General features: G+C 38.5%; 3 protein-coding genes, 2 long non-coding RNA genes and 1 pseudogene across 7 annotated transcripts; 3 read left to right on the forward strand and 3 right to left on the reverse strand.

Moving 5' to 3' along the window:
- Positions 1–1,480: 1,480 nt before the first annotated feature.
- LOC103935592 lies at positions 1,481–5,701 on the reverse strand. Of its 3 annotated transcripts, none has more exons than XR_007252733.1 (6): positions 4,806–5,701; positions 3,713–4,149; positions 3,327–3,598; positions 2,922–3,014; positions 2,767–2,846; positions 1,481–1,651 (listed from the first exon to the last, which is right to left on the reverse strand). It is a non-coding gene; the product is annotated as an uncharacterized LOC103935592 (long non-coding RNA). The 3 variants fall into 3 exon arrangements; XR_007252732.1 differs by having other exon boundaries at positions 4,802–5,701; XR_007252731.1 differs by having other exon boundaries at positions 3,713–5,694.
- Positions 5,702–5,926: 225 nt separating this feature from the next.
- Positions 5,927–7,720, forward strand: LOC103963264 (UDP-glucose iridoid glucosyltransferase). The gene is made up of 2 exons (XM_018651412.2): positions 5,927–6,665; positions 6,790–7,720. Exons 1-2 carry the CDS (start codon positions 6,185–6,187, stop codon positions 7,662–7,664), a joined length of 1,356 nt encoding a protein of 451 aa, XP_018506928.2. The 5' UTR covers positions 5,927–6,184; the 3' UTR covers positions 7,665–7,720.
- A 2,625-nt stretch (positions 7,721–10,345) lies between these two features.
- LOC108868380 lies at positions 10,346–11,864 on the forward strand (annotated as a pseudogene).
- A 2,257-nt stretch (positions 11,865–14,121) lies between these two features.
- Positions 14,122–15,999, reverse strand: LOC103963263. The gene is made up of 4 exons (XR_669686.3): positions 15,851–15,999; positions 15,469–15,737; positions 15,054–15,146; positions 14,122–14,978 (listed from the first exon to the last, which is right to left on the reverse strand). It is a non-coding gene; the product is annotated as an uncharacterized LOC103963263 (long non-coding RNA).
- A 4,361-nt stretch (positions 16,000–20,360) lies between these two features.
- Positions 20,361–21,906, forward strand: LOC108868381 (UDP-glucose iridoid glucosyltransferase-like). Its single transcript, XM_048569401.1, has 2 exons — positions 20,361–20,856; positions 20,981–21,906. Exons 1-2 carry the CDS (start codon positions 20,376–20,378, stop codon positions 21,853–21,855), a joined length of 1,356 nt encoding a protein of 451 aa, XP_048425358.1. The 5' UTR covers positions 20,361–20,375; the 3' UTR covers positions 21,856–21,906.
- A 335-nt stretch (positions 21,907–22,241) lies between these two features.
- On the reverse strand, positions 22,242–23,016 carry LOC103963260 (17.6 kDa class I heat shock protein). Its single transcript, XM_009376061.3, has one exon. It carries the CDS (start codon positions 22,904–22,906, stop codon positions 22,454–22,456), a length of 453 nt encoding a protein of 150 aa, XP_009374336.2. The 5' UTR covers positions 22,907–23,016; the 3' UTR covers positions 22,242–22,453.
- Between the last annotated feature and the right edge of the window lie 587 nt (positions 23,017–23,603).

Here is a 23,603-nt window from a genome sequence, read left to right on the forward strand (position 1 = left end):
ACACGATGGTGGTCTTGGATCCCTCGATCTGTCCAGGTTTGAGGGGTTGTGTGAGTGTCCGTACGTTTTTTGTTTGAAAAAGAAGAGGAATAGAGGACTCGGGGGAGAGAGAGAGAGAGAGAGAGAGAGAGAAAATGACAGAGGGTGAGGGATAGGGATAGGGTGTGTATGTGTGGTCCAACTCTGGCCAACACCACACAAAACAACCAAAAACATAACAAGAACAAACTAGGGGTAAAATGGTAATTTCACACGTACGTTTCCGAAAATTCCGGGACGGGATGTCACATTTATTAACAAACAAAAAAATACAAAGTAGATGGCACTAACATCAAGTTCCACACTACATATGTGAAGCCTAGAATAATCCCATAAAAGACAAGTGGACTTTGATCCAAGAAAGACAAGATTGCCCTCAATAAATGGGCAGGCTTCTTAGATGCTCCCACGCGCAGCTCACACCCATGAAGGTCTCAGCAGATGCTCCCACGCACAGCTCACACCCATGAAGGTCTCAGCAGCTGAATACGACTGCCCACAGCTCACCTGCTCTTGGCAAGAAATTAAAGATAATCATTAATTACCCAAATCCTATCTTTAATACATTCACAATTGAAGATCGACTCCAATCAAGTAAGTAATCACAATTTAAATAAATTATAGATAATTACACTATTATCTCAAAATATTATTTCCTATTTAATATCTTGAGAATATTTCTATATAAACATCTTGGCCATTAGGATGCTGCTACGTGTAGGGTAAAACCTTAACATTGTGGCCAGCCCTATCCCTATAAATACCCCATATTCTACCAAATTTTCAGAACTTTTGCTACCCCTAAAAAAGCCCTGAACACTTTACTCTCTCAGAGAAACTAACTTAGACACCGAAGATCCATTGGCCTAACAACCCCCCCCTCCCACCTCGTGGGCGCATGAAGCTTAGGTCTTTGATCAAAGGTGTTAATCGTTTTGCAGGTGCATTTTCGTCAAGACTGAAGACAGTGAAAATTTGCATCAACAAATTGGTGCTTTCATTAAGAGCTGATTCAAATACTCGAAGAAGTCTCTTGCATTTGTTTCTTGAATTTTTTGTTACATTGAATTTCTCACACGTCGTATCAATTAATTTTTCTTAGAAACGTTTCTTGATCAATCCCTGGAGAAAGGATACACACTACTAGAAATTTGGCTATAAGCCACCCTTTTCATTGATGGCTATTGTCAAGTGTTGCCATTCACATTGGTGGCAAACCTCTATGGTCCCCAAGCACCCACTAAACTAGAAAGTGTGGTCTATGTAGAGAACTCTATTGCAACAATGGCTACCAATATTGCATTGGTGCCTTTGCTGCAGTGCCACCCTAATTCACATCGGTGACAAAGTTGCAAAATAATATTTAAAAAAAAAAAAAAAGATGCCCTGTGTGGGCACCCAAATTAGAGTATCATATTTTTTTTTTTTCTATTTTTGGTGAGAAAACAAATTGTTATATCATTAAAATATAAGAATACAACTATAAATTGCATAACTGATATTTTATAGAATTTTGTACAAATGTTGGAACCAAACTTTAAAAAGTCTTCGAACCCTTTGTTTCCAAGAGCTTAATCATCTCAATAACTTGAATCTAATCATCAGTTGCAGCCTGCACCCAAAATCAAATCCACAAATTTCGTAAGAATAACGTTAACTCAAGTCCAACTGAAAGTGATTAGAGTTGAGGACAACACTGAGATATGACATATAAATACCAAGGAAAAGTAGATTTTCAAGGGGTTTGTAGTCATAATTTACCATACAAAAATCTCCACAAATTCACTGCAACCCTTCTACAACTTTAACTAAGAACATATTAAATTGACAAGTTCATGAACATGCAGACTACCTTCAACCTTGAAACAACAAATGATCTCCCAATCAGCGTGGGCATTCAAGAATAAGATAAAGAATGCATAGATACTATATTTATGACCAATGGGCAGAGGACAAGATACAACAAAGCATTTACATATGAATGAGGGAGAACGGAAATGAGAATGGAATATCAGTGAAGAGCGAGCGCATCCTCACACATATAATTGCATTAACATTTTCTCTTTTTTCAGAAACTCAAAAAATCAGGAAATTCCAATACAAGAGATCACCAACTAATGATCAAGGCAGCTACAAAACAGAAAACAAAAAAGTGAGTTCTAATTGAATTCATTTACATATACCCTACACCATTAAGACTTAGTAATAAACTAGTAAATTTTACCCGCACGTTGTTGCGGGAGCGAAAATATAACTATAGACTATATTTTTAACATATAAATAACCAAACACTAAGATAAACATTAAGTAGAAAATGGAGCAAATATTTTTACAAAACTGTCTAAGTTTATGTAACTTACAGAAAAGACATTGTCAAATGCCTTGTCATTGATATACAAAAATGGCTAGTCTAGTATTCCCCATTGACAGTCATCCCAGTGCTTCATTTGTATAATTAAAGTTACAATTGAAACAAAACGTTAATACAATTGTAATTAATTAGCAGTAATACTTTACATAATGAAAAAAAATTTCAACAGCCATCATTTATATATAGGAATAATAAAAATCCATTTGCATTAACTCTGGATCAAGTTCAACTCAAGGCTACAAAAACTTTAAACACGAGATTTAGATCACATTATTCAACCGCAAAAACCAAATGGTACATTTAACTGACTTAACACGACGGAAGGCATAAATCAAATCTAGGAAATTATACTCAACCTGCATTGCAGAAACGAACACTGTAGCTTATATACATTCTCAATGTCCTTAGCAAGTCCTCTCTCCAATGGTTCTGCAATCTACAAAAGGTTTTCAGAAGATTATAATTTAAAAACTGAATCACATAAAATTTCTGAAATTAGGTTGCTTCTTACCATGGTTATTTTATTCTTCTTATTGGATGTTTCAGCAAAGCATTTGATTGACAAAGGCTACACTGTTTCACAAAATGAAACAACATGATCAACCTACAAACAAAAGCATATCCATCAAGAAAAGAAGAAAATAAAATTTTACATTCTTAAGGGGTAGAAAAATTACTTTAAAAAGAAAAAACGTGAAGATCACGAAGATTGTTGGAGATCGATTCCAAAAACAAATACAAACATAGTAAAATTCAACTCAAATTCATGCAATATAATATAAGCCAAACAACCCCAATTTTCTCAGGAAACCAAAAAAACCCAAGGAAAAAAAACGAAAATGTGAATTCCAGGATCTAATAAAAAAAATCAAGATTTAAAAAAAAAAAGAAAAAAACAAAGAATGTGGATCCGAACCTTTCCTGGCCGGTGGTGTCCCAAATCTGGACCTTGACGACCTTATCGTCGAGCCAAATGCTTCTGGTGGCAAAGGAAACCCAAAACTAACCATCGCTATCTCTCTCTGACTTTTTAAACATTCAGACAAAAATCAAAGCACAAACCACCAAAAGACCCAAATAAAAAAATTAGCCCAAAAAAACAAAGTGCAAAGATAAATTATATACCTGGCCCAAAAAGGGTTTGCAAACTCCCACAACAAAACCCTAAAGTTGGAAGATAAACGTTTCCTGCAACCAAAAACAAAATCAGACAAAAGATCCACACGCAAAATAGGAAAAAAAATAAAGAAAACACTTGGCACTAATCCAATTTTACAACAAGCAATTAAAATTTTTTCTTACCAGCCAAGCACAAAATAATGGCACACAGCAACCAACGCACCCAAACCGTTGCGATTCCTCCGCGGAAAACAGCGGGAAAAACAGGCCAACCACCCTTCTAAACGATCAGATCGCGATGAAAACAGCGAGACACACTCAGAGAAACGCAAAGAGAGACATAAAAACGGAGAGAAGAAAAGAAAAGGAAAAGAAAAAGTGAAAGATGTTGGAAGTGGAAGTAAAGGTGGAAGATGCTGAGGAAAAGAAAAGGGTAAATTAGACTTTCACACCTTAGGTTTGAGATCTATTTTAATTCCTTACAATATCTTCAAAATATTTCACTTTCATACCTTAAATACTATTTTATTTCAAAATAATACTTCTGTTATATTTTTCATCTATTGATCCGTTAAGTGCTGATGTAACTTCAACATATATGTCACGTGGTTGCCAAATATCTGCACGTGACAAAAAAAATAACTTCTTAATTTCTTTTTAAAAAACCTGAATTTTCTTAAAAAAATAAAGTCAAACCCAGTTCGTCCCCACTCCTCATCCTCAAAAATCTAAAGTAAAAAAGTATAATTTACTCAAAAGAAAAAGTGAAAGATGCTTCCAATATCTTTCCTACAAAACGCAACGTGGCCAAAGCTCAACCAAAAAGCACCTTTCAAACGAGAGCAACATCTGCAAATAAAAATGAAAGAGGGGCAAAATAGATAATTTGGGGTGTCTAACTTTGTATTTATTTGAGAGTGGAACTACGGTGAAATAGAATTATTAAATGAAAAAACAATTATTTTTTTACAGATAAAAAGGAGAAGACTGATAAAGAAATTAAAAAACAGGTTCCAAAGTTGAAAAAACATGTAAAAAGTCTTTGGTGTAATTTTAAGAAATAAAGTTAGTTAACAGACATCAATCATTGGAGGCTGATTACTTAAGTCCAGTGGCATCCCGCTATAAGGCCACCAAAAAATAGTAAGAGTAGCAACTTTATATCTATGGCCACCAATTACAAAGGGTGTACAAAAAATAGTGTGCAATGAGCATAATTCTAGTAGTAACAATGGTAGGAAATTCAGAAACTAGGACGAACAGAACCCGTACATACAAGGATTTGGACCGAAGAGTGGAGGCGAGGACATAGCCCCACGACAGCGATCCTCAAGGCTCAACGCGATGGCAAGAGGAACCCCACCACCGCGGAGCCGCACCACCACCATTGCCGTGACCCAGCAGTCGTGACAAGGCCACCAGGCCATGGCACCACTTCCACCGCGGCTGCCTTTGCAGCGCCGCACCCAACTAACCTGTAATTCCAATGTTCTGCAGTCATTGCTTCTTGAGCAAGCAGTCATGCTTCAACCTGTTCAAATTCAAGGGATGCAGAGCCATAGGTCTATACTGATAATATTTCAGATAAAATAAGAAAAATGAAAACAGTTGAAGCTCATAACAAGACAAAAACATCAGCGTTGATTGAAAAAATATCTATTCATTACAATGAGATTTGCCATGGACGAGTTTTCATATTTTGAAATCGTTGCATAACGATCTCATTTTCGATACTATCAATAATGTCTTTCTCAATATATGCAATCCAACTATCATCCGTCCTTTGATCTTCCATTTGATTGAGTAACCGGTTCTTCACAATCCTCGTAGCACAAAACGCCCTCTCTACAGTAGGAGTTGCAACTGGTATGATAAGTGCCAATGTCAACAGCAAGTAAACTAATGGGTAAACACTTTTTTCTCAACCATTTTCTGTGCAAGATCCGCAATCCCATTCAATCCTGAAAACTCAATGCTAGAGCGCAAGTCCATAATGTACAACTTAAGCTGATCTTCAAGTATCAACAAGTCAAGCGCAGAAAAGTCACTTGGGTAATACTGAGCAAGCCAAATCAACTTTTTCTCGTCATAGGCAGAGAATTAATCGCTTGGATTCAAATTCTTTTAGACCAAAGATATTTTATCTGCAATTGTCATCAATATAACAATGACAACAAAATTATTTTAGACCAAAGATATTTTATCTGCAATTGTCATCAATCCATTATGGAAGAGATTGAGAGAATCCGCCGTTACCGCTTACCGCTTTAATCCAGGAAGATGTGGCCAAAGCAACTGGCAGCTTACTAACTGTTGTCTATATGTGCGTACTATTCTGTGCCAATAATATAATGTAATGCGAAGAAGCTAAAATTTGTGGCATCGTGTTATTAGTTTGTGATACTGAGGTGCAAATTGGGATGTATATATATTTTGCATTCAATCGTTGCACTGAATAAATAAAAGAATAATCAAGAGCTTGAATTTAGAGGCTTATGCAGAAGGTAAAAAAGGATTTTTTTTTTATAACTCTCCTCTATAAAAACTCCCAAGGGTTTTAATGAAGCAGTCAAAAATTTAGAAATCCAATCACTGTAACCTTTTGGGGGGGGTGTGTGTGTGTGTCTCTGTAAGAGAGAAGAGAAAGAGGGAAGGATGGAGATGGAAAAGAAAACACAGAGTACCAGGTTGGTCTTATTCCCATGTCCATACCAAGGTCACATAAATCCAATGCTTCAGCTGGGTTCCTTCCTTCACTCAAGGGGCTTTTCCATCACTGTCATTCACACCCAGTTCAACTCCCCCAACCCTTCAAACCACCCAGATTTCACCTTCTTTCCAATACAAGATGGCTTGACTGCTGAAGAGATCTCATCTGGGAATGCAGTGGCCATTTCGCTGGCCATAAATGCCAACTGCACAGCGAGTTTCCGACAGCGCTTGACTCAAGTTATGGAACAGGAACCCGAGAACAAAATCACCTGCGTTATCCATGATGACCTTATGTACTTCACTGAAGCTGTAGCTAAGGATCTAAACATCCCAAACATCATGCTACGAACTACCAGCGTTACCAATTTTCTAGCTCGTACTGCTCTCCTATGGCTTCATTCAAAAGGTCACATCCCATTCCCAGGTATGTGCCATATATATTTCTTAATCAGAATACAAAATCGTCTATCATTCTGCAAAGCTATTCTAATTCCCAGATGTTCGTTTTTCTTACTTATAACTAAGAACACAACACTGTTGGATTGCAGACTCTCAGTCACTGAGTCCGCTGCCCGATGTTGATCACCTCAGGTTGAAGGATCTGCCTACCAGCAACTTCGACACAGTAGAAAGGTACTCAGAACTAGCCAGTAATGCACACGATGTGAGGACAGCATCAGCAATCATTTGGAACACCACTGATTGTCTTGAACGATCATCACTTGCAAAGATCCAGCAACAATGCCCAGTTCCAATCTTCTCCATAGGTCCTCTTCACAAGATTGAAGCAGCAGCTTCTAGTAGCTTACTAGAAGAGGACACCAGCTGCATTGGGTGGCTCGACAAGCAATCTAACAACGCGGTTATCTACGTAAGCTTGGGAAGTCTAGCATCCATCAGTGAGAAAGAGCTCACCGAAATGGCTTGGGGATTGGCTAACAGCGAGCAGCCTTTCTTATGGGTGATCAGACCTGGCTCAGTAGGTGGTTCAAATTGGATGGAGCTATTGCCTAAAGGTTTCATAGAAGCGATTGGAGAACGCGGTTACATTGTAAAATGGGCACCCCAGAGGAAAGTTTTGTCCCATCGCGCAATCGGAGGGTTTTGGAGCCACTGCGGTTGGAACTCAACGCTAGAGAGTTTGTCCGAAGGGATTCCGATGATATGCCTGCCGTCTTTTGGCGACCAGAAGGTGCATTCAAGGTATGTTAGCCTAGTATGGAAAGTAGGGATACATTTAGACAATGAGATAGAGAGAGGAGAGATTGAGAGAGCTGTCCGGAAACTGATGGTAGATGCTGATGGGGAGGTGATGAGGGTTAGGGCCAAGGATTTGAAGGAGAAAATAGAAGTTTCTTTGAGGAAAGGTGGTTCTTCCTACAAATTCTTGAATAAGCTTGTAGAACTCATCATGTCACTTTAATTATGTATCTTTTACCACAACCTTGAATAAAGTTTCCTGCAGATGGATGCAAGAAAGAATTTCTTTGTAGTCCGTCCTCACCTTTGAATAAAATAAACGAACACAGCCCGGGATGGACCGGGATTTGAAAATGAGGTGGGCTTGATCTAAAATTAAGAACATATTGTAATCATACAAAAGAACTAAATTTAATCACAGACACGCACCTAAGTCATACATTTAATCACACAAAGACACAAACTTTTCATACTCCGACACAAAACTAGGTTTGCCCGGAAGTGGAACTCCGATAGAATAAAGTCCAACCTCCTCCTTCGGAATGTTATCGAAGCAATTAGACTAGTGCTTAAGGGAAACCAGAAGTGACCTATAACCACAACATTTCTAATTGATTCTTGAACAATGTCGTCGCTTGTCTAACGAAAGTACCCCTTACATTTGAAACTATTTAAGTTTGAATTCCAGAATTTGAAGCTATACAAGTTTGAATTCCAGAAATGGACAATAATGAGAAGTTACAAGTTGAAAAAGGATCTAATTAACTGTAACACCCTATAATTTTCCGATACAAACCGATATATCATTGCCAAATACTAACTGCAAAATGCAGCCTATGGTCATCCACTAGCTAGATTCGAGAAAGTGGCCAGCCATTCAATTACATTACTTCTCGACGCTAACATGCACTTCCAATGTTCTTATTATAACCAAAAACCTTCATTAAAGGAGTTGGGTGGCTGCACTGGCTGGTATTGCAGCACTTGAAAGCTGCCACCCCAACCATTCCCTTTGGGCTTCATTCTCATATATACTATTACCAATTTCACAAGAACATTAACTTATAAACACCTACATTTTGCGTACAGTTATGGTGGAGACGTTGAATATCGATACCGACAGAAAGAAACCCCAATCTTTCAGTGATGCCCTACATGCAATTTCTTCAGCTCAAGGTGATTTTGCACGAATTCCATTTGACCAAGATGATTGACCATTTGGAGCATGAATTGTTCTTACAGTCCTGCTCTTGTAGGGTTCTCAAAATGAGGATCTGACAACTCAATGCATGTTAGTCACAAGATTATTTAGATCCAAAGGCCTAAAATATTTGACAACTTAATAATCAAAACCAACTTAAACTCATCTTCTTGTTTTGCTTTATTAACTTGTCAAAAAATTTAAACTTTTGGATCTAAACTAATACAATTTGTAGCTAATATGCATTTGGTCCTCACAAGTCCTCAAAATCAAACCTTAGAAGAGCAGGACTCTTGTTCTTGTATTAAATTTATTCACAATTTTATTATGTTTGATTATGAGTCGTGCAAACCTCAGATTTTTTTAGGTCAGTGTTGCCAATTCACAATGAAAGTGAAAAATAAAAACGATCACTTGTCAAATTTTTTAATTATCAGCTCATTTATATGATCTTTATTACTAAAAATCTGATTGGTCAATCATCTTGAACAAAAGGATTGGCAGGAAATGTGTGGAATTTTAGGGAAGGAAGGTGTGTACCATTCTTTGGGGCTTGAATTTATGAAAGGAGATTGATTTCTAATTTTCTACGCTTCCTTTTTGACAAAGAGTAATGTTAAGAAAACTAAATTTTGAAAACTAAAAGACATGGAAGTTGATGATTGGTTATTACTTAAGCATTAATAAACGTGCTCATTTTTATTGCTGACATATAATTTAATTTACAAATATAGTCTCCAAATTTAATCTCCCTAGCATTACTCTTTGACAAAAAAGAATGTGAAAATCACTTCCTTTTATAAAATTGAGCTCGAAAAACAAGCTCATGCAAAATATGTGATTCAACTTGCTGATGGATAAGATTGAGCTTAGAAATCACTTCCCTTTACAATATTAATTTATGGATAAAAATTAAATGTATATGTAAGTGGCTTAGTGTTATAATATTTTAATTTTTGGTGGTGTTTAGCATTTGTTTTTGTTAAGATGGTAAATACAAAATAATGAAAATTTCCAGGAGTCACTGTAAGGAGGCAACATTTCTTCATTTCAAAAACCACATTTTTCCTGAAAAAAAAAAAATAAGGCTAAAACAACTGCTCAACAATTAATTAAGTTAAAGGTATTAAACTTTAGGTATTGGAGGAATACTAACTCAACAAGGACAATCAACTTATCATGATCCCTAAGAGATGAAGACATAGCTGCTTGTTTTTCCCTTGTCTAACAATATAACAATGACAATAAAATTATCTTAGAGCAAAGATATTATCTGCAATTGTCATCAATCCCTTCTGGAAGGGATGAGAGAATCAGCCGTTACCACTTACGGCTTTAATCCAGGAAGATATAGCCAAAGCAACTGGTAGCTGAATAGTTATAGCCTATAGATGCTCGTATACACCATTATCATATTTTGTGCCAATAATAGTGTAATGTGAAGAAGCTAAAATTTGTGGCATCGTGTTATTAGTTTGTGATACTGGGATGGCAAATTGGGATGCATATATATATTTTATATTCAGTCATTGTCCTGAATAAATCAAAGAGTAATCAAGAGCTTGAATTTAGAGGCTTATGCAGAAGGTAAAAAAGGATTTTTTAGTAACTCACCTCTATATAAACTCCAAGGGTTTCAATGAAACAGTCAAAGATTTGGAAATCCAATCACTGTAACCTTTGTGGGGTGTGCGTGTGTCTCTAAGAGAGAAGAGAAAGAAGGAAGGATGGAGATGGAAAAGAAAACAGAGTAACAGGTTGGTCTTATTCCCATGTCCATACCAAGGTCATATAAATCCAATGCTTCAGCTGGGTTCCTTGCTTCACCCAAAGGGCTTTTCTTTCACTGTTATTCACACCCTGTTCAACTCCCCCAACCCTTCAAACCACCCGGATTTCACCTTCTTTCCAATACAAGATGGCTTGACAGCTGAAGACATCTCATCTGGGAATGCAGTGGCCACTTTGCTGGCCATAAATGCCAACTCCACAGCAAGTTTTTGAGAGCACTTGACTCAAGTTATGGAACAGGAACCCGAGAACAAAATCACATGCGTTATCCATGATGACCTTATGTACTTCACTGAAGCTGTAGCTAAGGATCTAAACATCCCAAACATCATGCTACAAACTATCAGCGTTACCAATTTTCTAGCTCGTACTGCTCTCCTACGGCATCATTCAAAAGGTCACATCCCATTCCCAGGTATGCGCCATATATATCTCTTAATCAGAATGCAAAATCTATGTCTGTCATTCTGCAAAGCTATTCTAATTCCCAGATGTTCGTTTTTCTTACTTATAACTAAAAACACAACACTGTTGGATTGCAGACTCTCAGTCACTGAATCTGCAGCCCGATGTTGATCACCTCAGGTTGAAGGATCTGCCCACCAACAACTTCGACACATTAGAAAAGTACTCAGAACTAGCCGGTAATGCACACAATGTGAGGACAGCATCAGCAATCGTTTGGAACACCACTGATTGTCTTGAACAATCATCACTAGCACAGATCCATCAACAATGCCCAGTTCCAATCTTCTCCATAGGTCCTCTTCACAAGATTGAAGCAGCAGCTTCTAGTAGCTTACTAGAAGAGGACACCAGCTGCATTGGGTGGCTCGACAAGCAATCTAACAACGAGGTTATCTATGTACGCTTGGGAAGTGTAGCATCCATCAGTGAGAAAGAGCTCGCCGAAATGGCTTGGGGATTGGCTAACAGCAAGCAGCCTTTCTTATGGGTGATCAGACCTGGCTCAGTAAGTGGTTCAAATTGGATGGAGCTATTGCCTCAAGGTTTCATAGAAGCGAATGGAGAACACAGTTACATTGTAAAATGGGCACCCCAGAGGGAAGTTTTGTCCCATCGCACAATTGGAGTCACTGCGGTTGGAACAAACCCTAGAGAGTTTGTCTGAAGGGATTCCAATGATATGCACGCCATCTTTTGGTGATCAGATGGTGCATTCCAGGTATGTTAGCCTAGTATGGAAAGTAGGGCTACATTTGGACAATGAGTTAGAGAGAGGAGAGATTGAGAGAGCTGTCAGGAAACTGATGGTAGATGCTGCTGGGGAGGTGATGAGGGTTAGGGCCAAGGACTTGAAGGAGAAAATAGAAGTTTCTTTGAGGAATGGTGGTTCTTCCTACAGTTTCTTGAATAAGCTTCTAGTACTTATCATGTCACTTTAATTGCAACAAAAATGTATTTCTAAACACAACCTTGAATAAAGCTTCCGGCAGATGGATGCAAGAAAGATTTTCTTTGTTGTCCATCCTCAACTTTGAATAAAATGTCCTATATATTGTAATGCATAAGTTGGTAACACAAATCTAGAACTTGAAGGAATAGAGCAAACTAAGAGGCGTGGTTGGTTCAGTTAGAGTTAGGGCACTAAAATGGCCCAACTAGATTTGCTCTTATATTTTGTTAGGTATGCTTTATGCAGAACCCAAACAATTTGTACCCAAACATCACATATGGCCGTGAGGAGAACAACAATGTGAGTTGCCTCAGTTCAGTACCCTACAACAGAAGGTATTACGTAACCGAATAAACAAAACAATAGATATACATCCATTCATCGTTAGGAGAAAAACTTCATTGTGGACATCCATACCATGTGACCATGCCCCGCACACAAAGCACTCTCCGCATTTGTCCCGCATACCCACCCACAATTCAAGGTCATCTTCAGCTGTCATTTGGAACAGCGTGGAATGCCCCGAACAATCATTGCTGGTACGGCTCCAGCAATAGTACCAAATTCCATTGTTTACTATCGATACTCTGCACGAAACTGTTCCACCCCTATATATAAGCTTGTTGAAAGAGGACCAGAGCTGTATGTCATGGCTCGATAAATAAGCACACTATTCTGCCATCCATGTAAGCCCAGGAAGCGTAGCTTTCATGGACACTGGACAGTAAAGATTTACATATTGGCAATGGGGTCTGGCCAACAGTGAGCAGCCTTTCATGTGGGTGTTTCGGACGGACCCCATATCAATGCCCGAAGGTTTCCAAAAAACGGTTGGTGAAAGGGTCACAGTGAAATTGGCACCCCAAAAGCAAGTCCTGGCATACAGGGTTGTGGGAGGGTTTTGGAGCCATTGCAGCTGGAATCCAACCGCTGAGACTATCTCGGAAGGAGTCCCATTGATATGTAAGGATCAACAAAATTTTCTTTTGAATACGGTGATGAGAATTTGAACACGAATTTGAACTTGGCTGCAAAAGAACGAATACAGTACCATAATTAACTAGTCTAACTCACATTTGTAAATTTTCTCATTTATTTCGTAAGAACAAAATTTTCTTATTAATATACTGTAAACATACAAAAGAAGTAAACTTATATGATTCTGAAATTTTATTAACAAACAAAAAAATACAAAGTAGATGGCACTAACATCAAGTTCCACACTACATATGTGGAGCCTAAAATAATCCCAAAAAAGACAAGTGGACTTTTATCTGAGAAAGACAAGATTGCCCTTAATAAATGGACAGGCTTCTTAGATGCTCCCACACGCAGCTCACACCCATGAAGGTCTCAGCGGCTGAATTCGACTACCCACAGCTCATCTGCTCTTGGCAAGGAATTAAGGATAAGCATTAATTACCCAAATCCTATCTTTAATACATTCTCAATTGAACATTGATTCCAATCAAGTAAGTAATCACAATTTAAATAAATTATGGATAATTACACTATTATCTCAAGATATTATTTCCTATTTAATATCTTGAGAATATTTCTACATAAACACCTTGGCCATTAGGATGATGCTATGTGTAGGGTAAAACCTTAACATTGTGGTCAGCCCTATCCCTATAAATACCCCATATTCTACCAAATTTTCAGAACTTTTGCTACCCCTAAAAAAGCCTTGAACACTTTACTCTCTTAGAGAAACTGACTTACACATCGGAGATCCATTGGCCTAACCACCCCCCTCCCACCTCGTGGGCGCATGAAGCTTAGGTCTTTGATCAAAGGTGTTAATTGTTTTGCAGGTGCATTTTGTCAAGACTGAAGACAGCGGAAATTTGCATCGACAAATTGGTGCTTTCATTAAGAGCTGATTCAAATACTCGAAGAAGTCTCTTGCATTTGTTTCTTGACTTTTTTGTTACATTGAATTTCTCACACGTCGTATCAATTAATTTTTCTTAGAAAAGTTACTTGATCAATCCCTGGAGAAAGGATACACACTACTAGAAATTTGGCTATAAGCCATCCTTTTCATTGATGGCTATTGTCAAGTGTTGCCACTCACATTGGTGGCAAACCTCTATGGTCACCAAGCACCCACTAAACTAGAGAGTGTGGCCTATGTAGAGGACTCTATTGTAACAATGGCTACCAATATTGCATTGGTGCCTTTGCTACAGTGCCACCCTAATTCACATCGGTAACAAAGTTGCAAAATAATATTAAAAAAAAAAAAAAAAAGATGCCCTGTGTGGGCACCCAAATTAGAGTATCATATTTCCTTTTCTATTTTTGGTGAGAAAACAAATTGTTATATCATTAAAATGTAAGAATACAACTATAAATTTGCATAACTGATATTTTATAGAATTTTGTACAAATGTTGTAACCAAACTTTAAAAAGTCTTCGAACCCTTTGTTTCCAAGAGCTTAATCATCTCAATAACTTGAATCTGATCATCAGCTACAGCTTGCACCCAAAATCAAACCCACAAATTTTGTAAGAATAACGTTAACTCAAGTCCAACTGAAAGTGATTAGAGTTGAGGACAACACTGAGATATGACATATAAATACCAAGGAAAAGTAGATTTTCAAGGGGTTTGCAGTCATAATTTACCATACAAAAATCTCCACAAATTCACTGCAACCCTTCTACAACTTCAACTAAGAACATATTAAATTGACAAGTTCATGAACATGCAGACTACCTTCAACCTTGAAACAACAAATGATCTCCCAATCAGCGTGGGTATTCAAGAATAAGATAAAGAATGCATAGATACTATATTTATGACCAATGGGCAGAGGACAAGATACAACAAAGCATTTACATATGAATGAGGGAGAACAGAAATGAGAATGGAATATCAGTGAAGAGCGCGCGCATCTTCACACATATAAATGCATTAACATTTTCTCTTTTTTCAGAAACTCAAAAAACCAGGAAATTCCAATACAAGAGATCACCAACTAATGATCAAGGCAGATACAAAACAGAAAACAAAAAAGTGAGTTCTAATTGAATTCAACCTGCATTGCAGAAATGAACATTGTAGCTTATATACATTCTCAATGTCCTCAGCAAGTCCTCTCTCCAATGGCTCTACAATCTACAAAAGGTTTTTAGAAGATTATAATTTAAAAACTGAATCACATAAAATTTCTGAAATTAGGTTGCTTCTTACCATGGTTATTTTATTCTTCTTATTGGATGTTTCAGCAAAGCATTTGATTGACGAAGGCTACACTGTTTCACAAAATGAAACAACATGATCAACCTACAGACAAAAGCATATCCATCAAGAAAAGAAGAAAATAAAATTTCACATTCTTAAGGGGTAGAAAAATTACTTTAAAAAGAAAAAACGTGAAGATCACGAAGATTGTTGGAGACTGATTCCAAAAACAAATACAAACATAGTAAAATTCAACTCAAATTCGTGCAATATAATATAAGCCAAACAACCCCAATTTTCTCAGGAAACCAAAAAACCCCAAGAAATAAAAAACGACAATGTGAATTCCAGGATCTAATATAAAATAATCAAGATCTAAAAAAAAAGAAAAAAAAAGAAAAAAACAAAGAATGTGGATCCGAACCTTTCCTGGCCGGTGGTGTTCCAAATCTGGACCTTGACGACCTTATCGTCGAGCCGAATGCTTCTGGTGGCAAGGGAAACCCAAAACTAACCATCGCTATCTCTGACTTTTTAAATATTCAGACAAAAATCAAAGCACAAACCACCAAAAGATCCAAATAAAAAAAATTAGCCCAAAAAAACAAAGTGCAAAGATAAATTATATACCTGGCCCAAAAAGGGTTTGCAAACTCCCACAACAAAACCCTAAAGTTGGAAGATAAGCGTTTCCTGCAACCAAAAACAAAATCAGACAAAAGATCCACACGCAAAATAGGAAAAAAATAAAGAAAACACTTAGCAGTAATCCAATTTTACAACAATCAATTAAAATTTTTTCTTACCAGCCAAGCACAAAATAACGGCACACAGCAACCAACGCACCCAAACCATTGCGATTTTTCCGCGGAAAACAGCGAGAAAAACAGGCCAACCACCCTTCTAAACAATCAGATCGCGATGAAAACAGCCAGACACACTCAGAGAAACGCAAAGAGAGACGGAAAAACAGAGAGATGAAAAGAAGAGGAAAAGAAAAAGTGAAAATGCTGGAAGTGGAAGTAAAGGTGGAAGATGCTGAGGAAAAGAAAAGGATAAATTAAACTTTCATACCTTAGATTTGGGGTCTATTTCAATTCCTTACAATATCTTCAAAAAATTTCACTTTCATACCTTAAATACCATTTTATTTCAAAATAATACCTCTGTTACATTTTTCATCCATTGATTCGTTAAGTGCTGACGTAACTTCTACATATATATACCACGTAGTTGCCAAATGTCCATCACATGGCAAAAAAGATAACTTCTAAATTTCTTTTTAAAAAACCTGAATTTTCTTTAAAAAAAAAAAATATATATATATATATATATATATTTGAAACTCATCCCTAAACCTGCACCCCTTAGACCATCTCCAATGGTTGGGCTAAAAGCCAAATTTTTTAGCCCGGAAAATTTAGCTTTTAGCCCAGAAACAACTTTTCTGCTCCAACCGTTCTGGCCTAAAATTTTAGCCCGGGATTATTAAAGAATGAACTTATGCTTCTTTTTTTTTGTTAAATTAATTTTTTTAAAAAAAATAAATATGTAGACTATCGTAAATTAATTTTATGAACATTTTAATCTAAAAAAATTTAAATTCCGATAAATATTGAAAAATCACTAAATTTCCCACAAACCACAATTAATAAAGTACATAATTAATACACTTAATTAATAAAGCACATGATTAATAAACTTAATTAATAAAGCACATAATTAATAAAGCACATAATTCATACACTACATAAACTTAACAATCATATCCACTATCTTCACTTGGTGATGGACTTCGTTGAAATGTTGGGATATAGGGTTGAGAAGATTCATCATCTTGAAACATACTCCTTGAGGCAGACTTTCGCATAATTTCCTTTTGCTTATCACGTAAGAACTTCTTCCTCTCTGGAGTGTATTGGCTGAGGTCCTTCATCATGAATTCAATTTCAAACCTATTTTCCTCCCTATCCGAGATTTCCTTCATTTGCAAACGCATTCGAGCCGCTTCTTCTTGGCGAGCGCTATGAGTCTCGTTCAATTTTGCCATTCCGGTATCAAAGTGTCCACTCATCAGATCTTGGGACTTCCCTTTTCTCTTTGCTTCCTTTTGCTTATCTCTTCCTGGGGGCCTTGCAAAAGAAGGAGATGGGGTCGTTTCATCGACACCTTCAGCAACACCTTCATCTCCGGCATTTGTCTGTGCAGCTTCACGTTGAAATAATCTTCCCCATTGTTGGTCCGCATCGGTTCCCCACCTTGGACAATCCTTGAGGATGTCCCAAGCATGTTGCAACTTAAAAACTTGATTTTTTGGTGTTACTCTTGTCTTGTAAATTTCCATTGCTTTGTCACCCTATGCAAAAAATACATAAAAATAATTAGTTGCAACATAATATTATGTACATGACAAATAAAATATCAAGAACAAAACTCACAATTTCTATGGCGCTCCTCCCACTAGCCATGCCAACCACGGCTCTCTCCAAGCTTCCCTTCCATAAAGTGCATGCTTTGTTGATAGTCTTCCACCGATCATAAACACCACCACCATCCCGCCTGTTACCATTGCAGTTTTCTTGAAACTTTGCAATGATTTTATCCCACAAAACCTTCTTATTTTGATTAGTGTCAACTGCACCATCTTCGCTAACAGAAACTCATGCCAAGCATAGAGCAACATCTTCCTCACAAGTCCAATTACGACCTCTAATATGCTCTCTTGCCATGTTGAACAATTTGGAAATGGAAAGAAATGGTAGAAAGATAAATTGGAAGAATTGTAAGAGAAATTTGAGTTTTGTGTGGATGTTTGAACAAATACATAGGTATTTATAGAGTTTTTGGGTGAATTTTGAGTTAAATAATTTTTTTTAATTATTTTAACCGTTAGATTTAAATTTGGGCCATTAGATCTTTTTTTTTACCGTTAGATTTGATTATATTTGATCTCAGTCGTTGGATTCAATGTATTTTAAAATAACATATTTTAAAAAATCAAATTTGAATTTGGACCGTTGGATCAACCAACGGTCCTTGAAACACATCTGTTGGATTGCAAAAATAGCCGTTGGACTTCAGCTGGGTGGCCGACAACCCGCTGACAGCGGGGCCCACCCTGTCGGGCAAGGTCTGCAAGCGCTCCGCGTGGGGCGCGTACGCGAGTGAGCGGGCCGAGACTGGCCTTTGGGCCAGCGAGTCCAGTCGCGCGGGGGGGGGGGGGGGGGGCGGAATTCTGGGGGGAATTTGGCCCAACTTTAACATTTGGCATTTAGCCCAATGTTTTAGCATGGGTTGGAGATGGTTTGGGGGGAAATTTGGCATTTAGCCCATTGTTGGAGATGGTCTTAGGGAGAAAAGAAAATAAAAAAAGGCCAAACCCAGTTCGTCCCCTCCTTTTCATCCTCAAAAACCTGAAGTATGAAAGTGTAATTTATCCAAAAAAAAAGGTGAAAGAAGCTTCCAGTATCTTTTCTACAAAACGCAACGTGGCCAAAGCTCAACCAAAAAGCACCTTTCAAACGAGAGCAACACCTGCAAAAATAGACAATTTGAGGGTGTCTAACTTCGTATTTATTTGGGTGTGAAACTATTGTAGAATAGAATTATTAAATGAAAAAATAATTATTTTTTACATATAAAAAGGAGAAGACTGATAAAGAAATAAAAAAACAGATCCCAAAGTTGAAAAAACATGTAAAAAGTCTTTGGTGTAATTTTAAGAAATAAAGTTAGTTAACATACACCAATCATTGGTCGTTGATTTCTTAAGGCCACCGATATCAGTGGCATCCCACTATAAGGCCACCAAAAAATAGTAAGAGTAGCAACTTTATATCTATGGCCACTAATTGCAAAGAGTGTGCAAAAAATGGCGTGCAATGAGCATAATTCTAGTAGTGACAATGGTAGGAAATTCAGAAACTAAGACGAACAGAACCTGTACATACGAGGATTTGGACCGAAGAGTGGAGGCGAGGACATAACCCCACGACAGCGATTCTCAAGGCTCAACGCAATGGCAAGAGGAACCCCACCGCCGCAGAGCCGCACCACCACCATTGCCGTGACCCAGCAGCCGTGACAAGGCCACCAGGCCATGGCACCACTTCCACCGCCGCTGCCTTTGCAGCGCCGCACCCAACTAACCTGTAATTCCAATGTTCTGCAGTCATTGCTTCTTGAGCAAGCAGTCATGCTTGAACCTGTTCAAATTCAAGGGATGCAGAGCCATAGGTCTATACTGACAATATTTCAGACAAAATAAGAAAAACAAAAACAGTTGAAGCTCATAACAAGACAAAAACATCAGCGTTGATTGATAAAATATCTATTCATTACAATGAGATTTTCCATGGACAAGTTTTCATATTTTGAAATCGTTGCATAACGATCTCATTTTCGATACTATCAAGAATGTCTTTCTCAATATATGCAATCCAGCTATCATCCGTCCTTTGATCTTCCATTTGATTGAGTAACCGGTTCTTCACAATTCTCGTAGCACAAAACGCCCTCTACAGTAGGAGTTGCAACTGGTAAGATAAGTGCCAATGTCAACAGCAAGTAAACTAATAGGTAAACACTGTCTTTTTTTGTCTCAACCATTTTCTGTGCAAGATCCGCAATCCCATTCAATCCTGAAAACTCAATGCTGGAGCGCAAGTCCATAATGTACATCTTAAGCTGATCTTCAAGTATCATCAAGTCAAACGCAGAAAAGTCATTTGGGTAACTGAGCAAGCCAAATCAACTTTTTCTTGTCATAGGCAGAGAATTAATCGCTTGGATTCAAATTCTTTTAGACCACAGATATTTTATCTGCAATTGCCATTAATATAACAATGACAACAAAATTATTTTAGACCAAAGATATTTTATCTGCAATTGTCATCAATCCATTATGGAAGAGATGAGAGGATCAGCCGTTACCGCTTACCGCTTTAATCCAGGAAGATGTGGCCAAAGCAACTGGTAGTTTAATAACTGTCGCCTATATGTGCGTACTATTTTGTGCCAATAATATAATGTAATGCGAAGAAGCTAAAATTTGTGGCATCGTGTTATTAGTTTGTGATACTGAGGTGCAAATTGGGATGTATATATATTTTACATTCAATCGTTGTACTGAATAAATAAAAGAATAATCAAGAGCTTGAATTTAGAGGCTTATGCAGAAGGTAAAAAAAGATTTTTTTTAATAACTCTCCTCTATAAAAACTCCCAAGGGTTTTAATGAAGCAGTCAAAAATTTAGAAATCCAATCACTGTAACCTTTTGGGGGTGTGTGTGTGTGTGTGTCTCTGTAAGAGAGAAGAGAAAGAGGGAAGGATGGAGATGGAAAAGAAAACACAGAGTACCAGGTTGGTCTTATTCCCATGTCCATACCAAGGTCACATAAATCCAATGCTTCAGCTGGGTTCCTTCCTTCACTCCAGGGGCTTTTCCATCACTGTCATTCACACCCAGTTCAACTCCCCCAACCCTTCAAACCACCCAGATTTCACCTTCTTTCCAATACAAGATGGCTTGACTGCTGAAGAGATCTCATCTGGGAATGCAGTGGCCATTTTGCTGGCCATAAATGCCAACTGCACAGCGAGTTTCCGACAGCGCTTGACTCAAGTTATGGAACAGGAACCCGAGAACAAAATCACCTGCGTTATCCATGATGACCTTATGTACTTCACTGAAGCTGTAGCTAAGGATCTAAACATCCCAAACATCATGCTACGAACTACCAGCGTTACCAATTTTCTAGCTCGTACTGCTCTCCTATGGCTTCATTCAAAAGGTCACATCCCATTCCCAGGTATGTGCCATATATATTTCTTAATCAGAATACAAAATCGTCTATCATTCTGCAAAGCTATTCTAATTCCCAGATGTTCGTTTTTCTTACTTATAACTAAGAACATAACACTGTTGGATTACAGATTCTCAGTCACTGAGTCCGCTGCCCAATGTTGATCACCTCAGGTTGAAGGATCTGCCCACCAACAACTTCGACACAGTAGAAAGGTACTCAGAACTAGCCGGTAATGCACACGATGTGAGGACAGCATCAGCAATCGTTTGGAACACCACTGATTGTCTTGAACGATCATCACTTGCAAAGATCCAGCAACAATGCCCAGTTCCAATCTTCTCCATAGGTCCTCTTCACAAGATTGAAGCAGCAGCTTCTAGTAGCTTACTAGAAGAGGACACCAGCTGCATTGGGTGGCTCGACAAGCAATCTAACAACGCGGTTATCTACGTAAGCTTGGGAAGTGTAGCATCCATCAGTGAGAAAGAGCTCGCCGAAATGGCTTGGGGATTGGCTAACAGCGAGCAGCCTTTCTTATGGGTGATCAGACCTGGCTCAGTAGGTGGTTCAAATTGGATGGAGCTATTGCCTAAAGGTTTCATAGAAGCGATTGGAGAACGCGGTTACATTGTAAAATGGGCACCCCAGAGGAAAGTTTTGTCCCATCGCGCAATCGGAGGGTTTTGGAGCCACTGCGGTTGGAACTCAACGCTAGAGAGTTTGTCCGAAGGGATTCCGATGATATGCCTGCCGTCTTTTGGCGACCAGAAGGTGCATTCAAGGTATGTTAGCCTAGTATGGAAAGTAGGGATACATTTAGACAATGAGGTAGAGAGAGGAGAGATTGAGAGAGCTGTCCGGAAACTGATGGTAGATGCTGATGGGGAGGTGATGAGGGTTAGGGCCAAGGATTTGAAGGAGAAAATAGAACTTTCTTTGAGGAAAGGTGGTTCTTCCTACAAATTATTGAATAAGCTTGTAGAACTCATCATGTCACTTTAATTATGTATCTTTTACCACAACCTTGAATAAAGTTTCCTGCAGATGGATGCACGAAAGAATTCCTTTGTATTCCGTCCTCACCTTTGAATAAAATGTCCTATATATTGTAATGCATTAGTTGGTAACACAAATCTGCGAAGGAGTCCCAGTGATATGCCAACCATATGTGAGGATCAACAAAATTTTCCTTTGAAAGTGCGATATTATAAACTGCTCTAATTTACGGCGATGAGAATTTGAACAAGACTTTGAGCTTGGCTGCAAAAGAACGAATGCACTACCATAATCAACTAGCCAAACTCACATTTGCAAATTTGATCATTAATTTCTTAAGAACTTACTGTAAACATACAAAAGAAGTAAACTTATATGATTCTGAACAAAACTAGACAGTAGGAGTGAATTTTATTAACAAGCAAAAAAATACATAGTAGATGACATAACATCAAGTTCCACACTAAATATTACATTAATTTCAGCTAAAAGCATCACAAACACACACCTACGTCGTACATTTCAATCACACAAAGACACAAACTTTTCACATTCCGACACAGAACGAGGTTACCCATTATACCAGAAAGTGCACCCGATCGCTTCAATCATCGCCGGAAATTTCAATAACCCTGACATCGCGCCCGCCGCCGGCGGCCGCCAACTTAGGAACAGTCACAGTGAGCACTCCATTGCTCATGAACGCCTTGAGCTCCTCGATCCTGGCGTCGTCCGGCAGCTTCATCCTCGTCGTGAAGCTGCCGCTGTCGGTGCTGATCTGGAGCACTCGCTCGTCCTCAAGCGAAACGAGCACTTCCTCGTTGGCAAACGCCGGCAGCGCCGCGGTCAGGACGTGGGCGTTTCGGGTCTCTCTCCAGTCGAGCCGGGAGTTCACGGAAGCAAACGGATTGAATTCCCGGAGAACGTTGGAGATTGGGGAATGGAATGGAAATGCTCGGAATGGGAAATCCGTGAATGGGTCCCACAGGTCGAGGGCCGATGAGAGATTGTCGAAGTCGTCGCTGCCTCGTCGCTCGTTGATTGGGACGATCGACATCTTTGTCTGGAAAACAAGTAGGAGAGGAAAGTGAGGAACTTTGAGGTTGGTTGCGGAAGTAGGAGCTGAGAGTGCTTGTTGGCGGTTTTGTGTACTGACAACGTGGATTGAGGGGAAGGAGCTCGCAGGTTCTAGAAATTAGGTGGACCTGGAGGACATTGGGCTGGACAAAATGATCCATGAAGATGTGATCAAACAAACCAAGAAGTTGGGCCAGAAAACCGGACTGAACCGGGGGAAGTTGGGAAATTGGAAAGAAAATGGGACCGAATCGGAGGGAGTGGTGATGATACCAACAATTTGATCACTACTATCCAGAGGGAGTTGACAATTGGGGTCAGAAAACCGGACTGAAATGATGAACTAGACCGTCCAGTTCAGCTTCGCGTGGTTTGCTATTTTTGAGTCGTGGGTTGAAAAACCGAATTCGAACATACATTCTAGTTCGGTGCATCTTTCAGTGTAAAATTAGAGAACCAAGGGGTCCGGTCCGGTCCGGTCTTGAACCTTGGCTTGGTTACCCACCTAGTAATTATTATTTTTTTTTTCAATAAGAATTCAAAATCGAAAACAAAATGTGAATTAAGACTAAAGCCGCACTTGATACTACGATATAATCATATTTCTCTTAACTCGCTGTCACAAATGTCCAGCCAAAATATGACTTGTAAAATGCTGCTGGTTTGTTCAACTACTG

The sequence above is a fragment of a genome, unplaced genomic scaffold (assembly GCF_019419815.1).
Source record: "Pyrus x bretschneideri cultivar Hongxiangsu unplaced genomic scaffold, Pyrus_bretschneideri_v1 Contig5, whole genome shotgun sequence".
In the NCBI taxonomy this organism is placed as follows: domain Eukaryota; kingdom Viridiplantae; phylum Streptophyta; class Magnoliopsida; order Rosales; family Rosaceae; genus Pyrus; species Pyrus x bretschneideri.

Excerpts from the sequence above, each read along its gene's own strand:
- LOC108868381 (XM_048569401.1), top strand. The coding sequence starts at position 20,376 with ATGGAGATGGAAAAGAAAACACAGAGTACCAGGTTGGTCTTATTCCCA. Across the intron at positions 20,857-20,980 it reads AGGTCACATCCCATTCCCAG|ATTCTCAGTCACTGAGTCCG; the intron begins GTATGTGCCATA and ends GTTGGATTACAG.
- LOC103963260 (XM_009376061.3), bottom strand. The coding sequence starts at position 22,906 with ATGTCGATCGTCCCAATCAACGAGCGACGAGGCAGCGACGACTTCGAC.
- LOC103963264 (XM_018651412.2), top strand. The coding sequence starts at position 6,185 with ATGGAGATGGAAAAGAAAACACAGAGTACCAGGTTGGTCTTATTCCCA. Across the intron at positions 6,666-6,789 it reads AGGTCACATCCCATTCCCAG|ACTCTCAGTCACTGAGTCCG; the intron begins GTATGTGCCATA and ends GTTGGATTGCAG.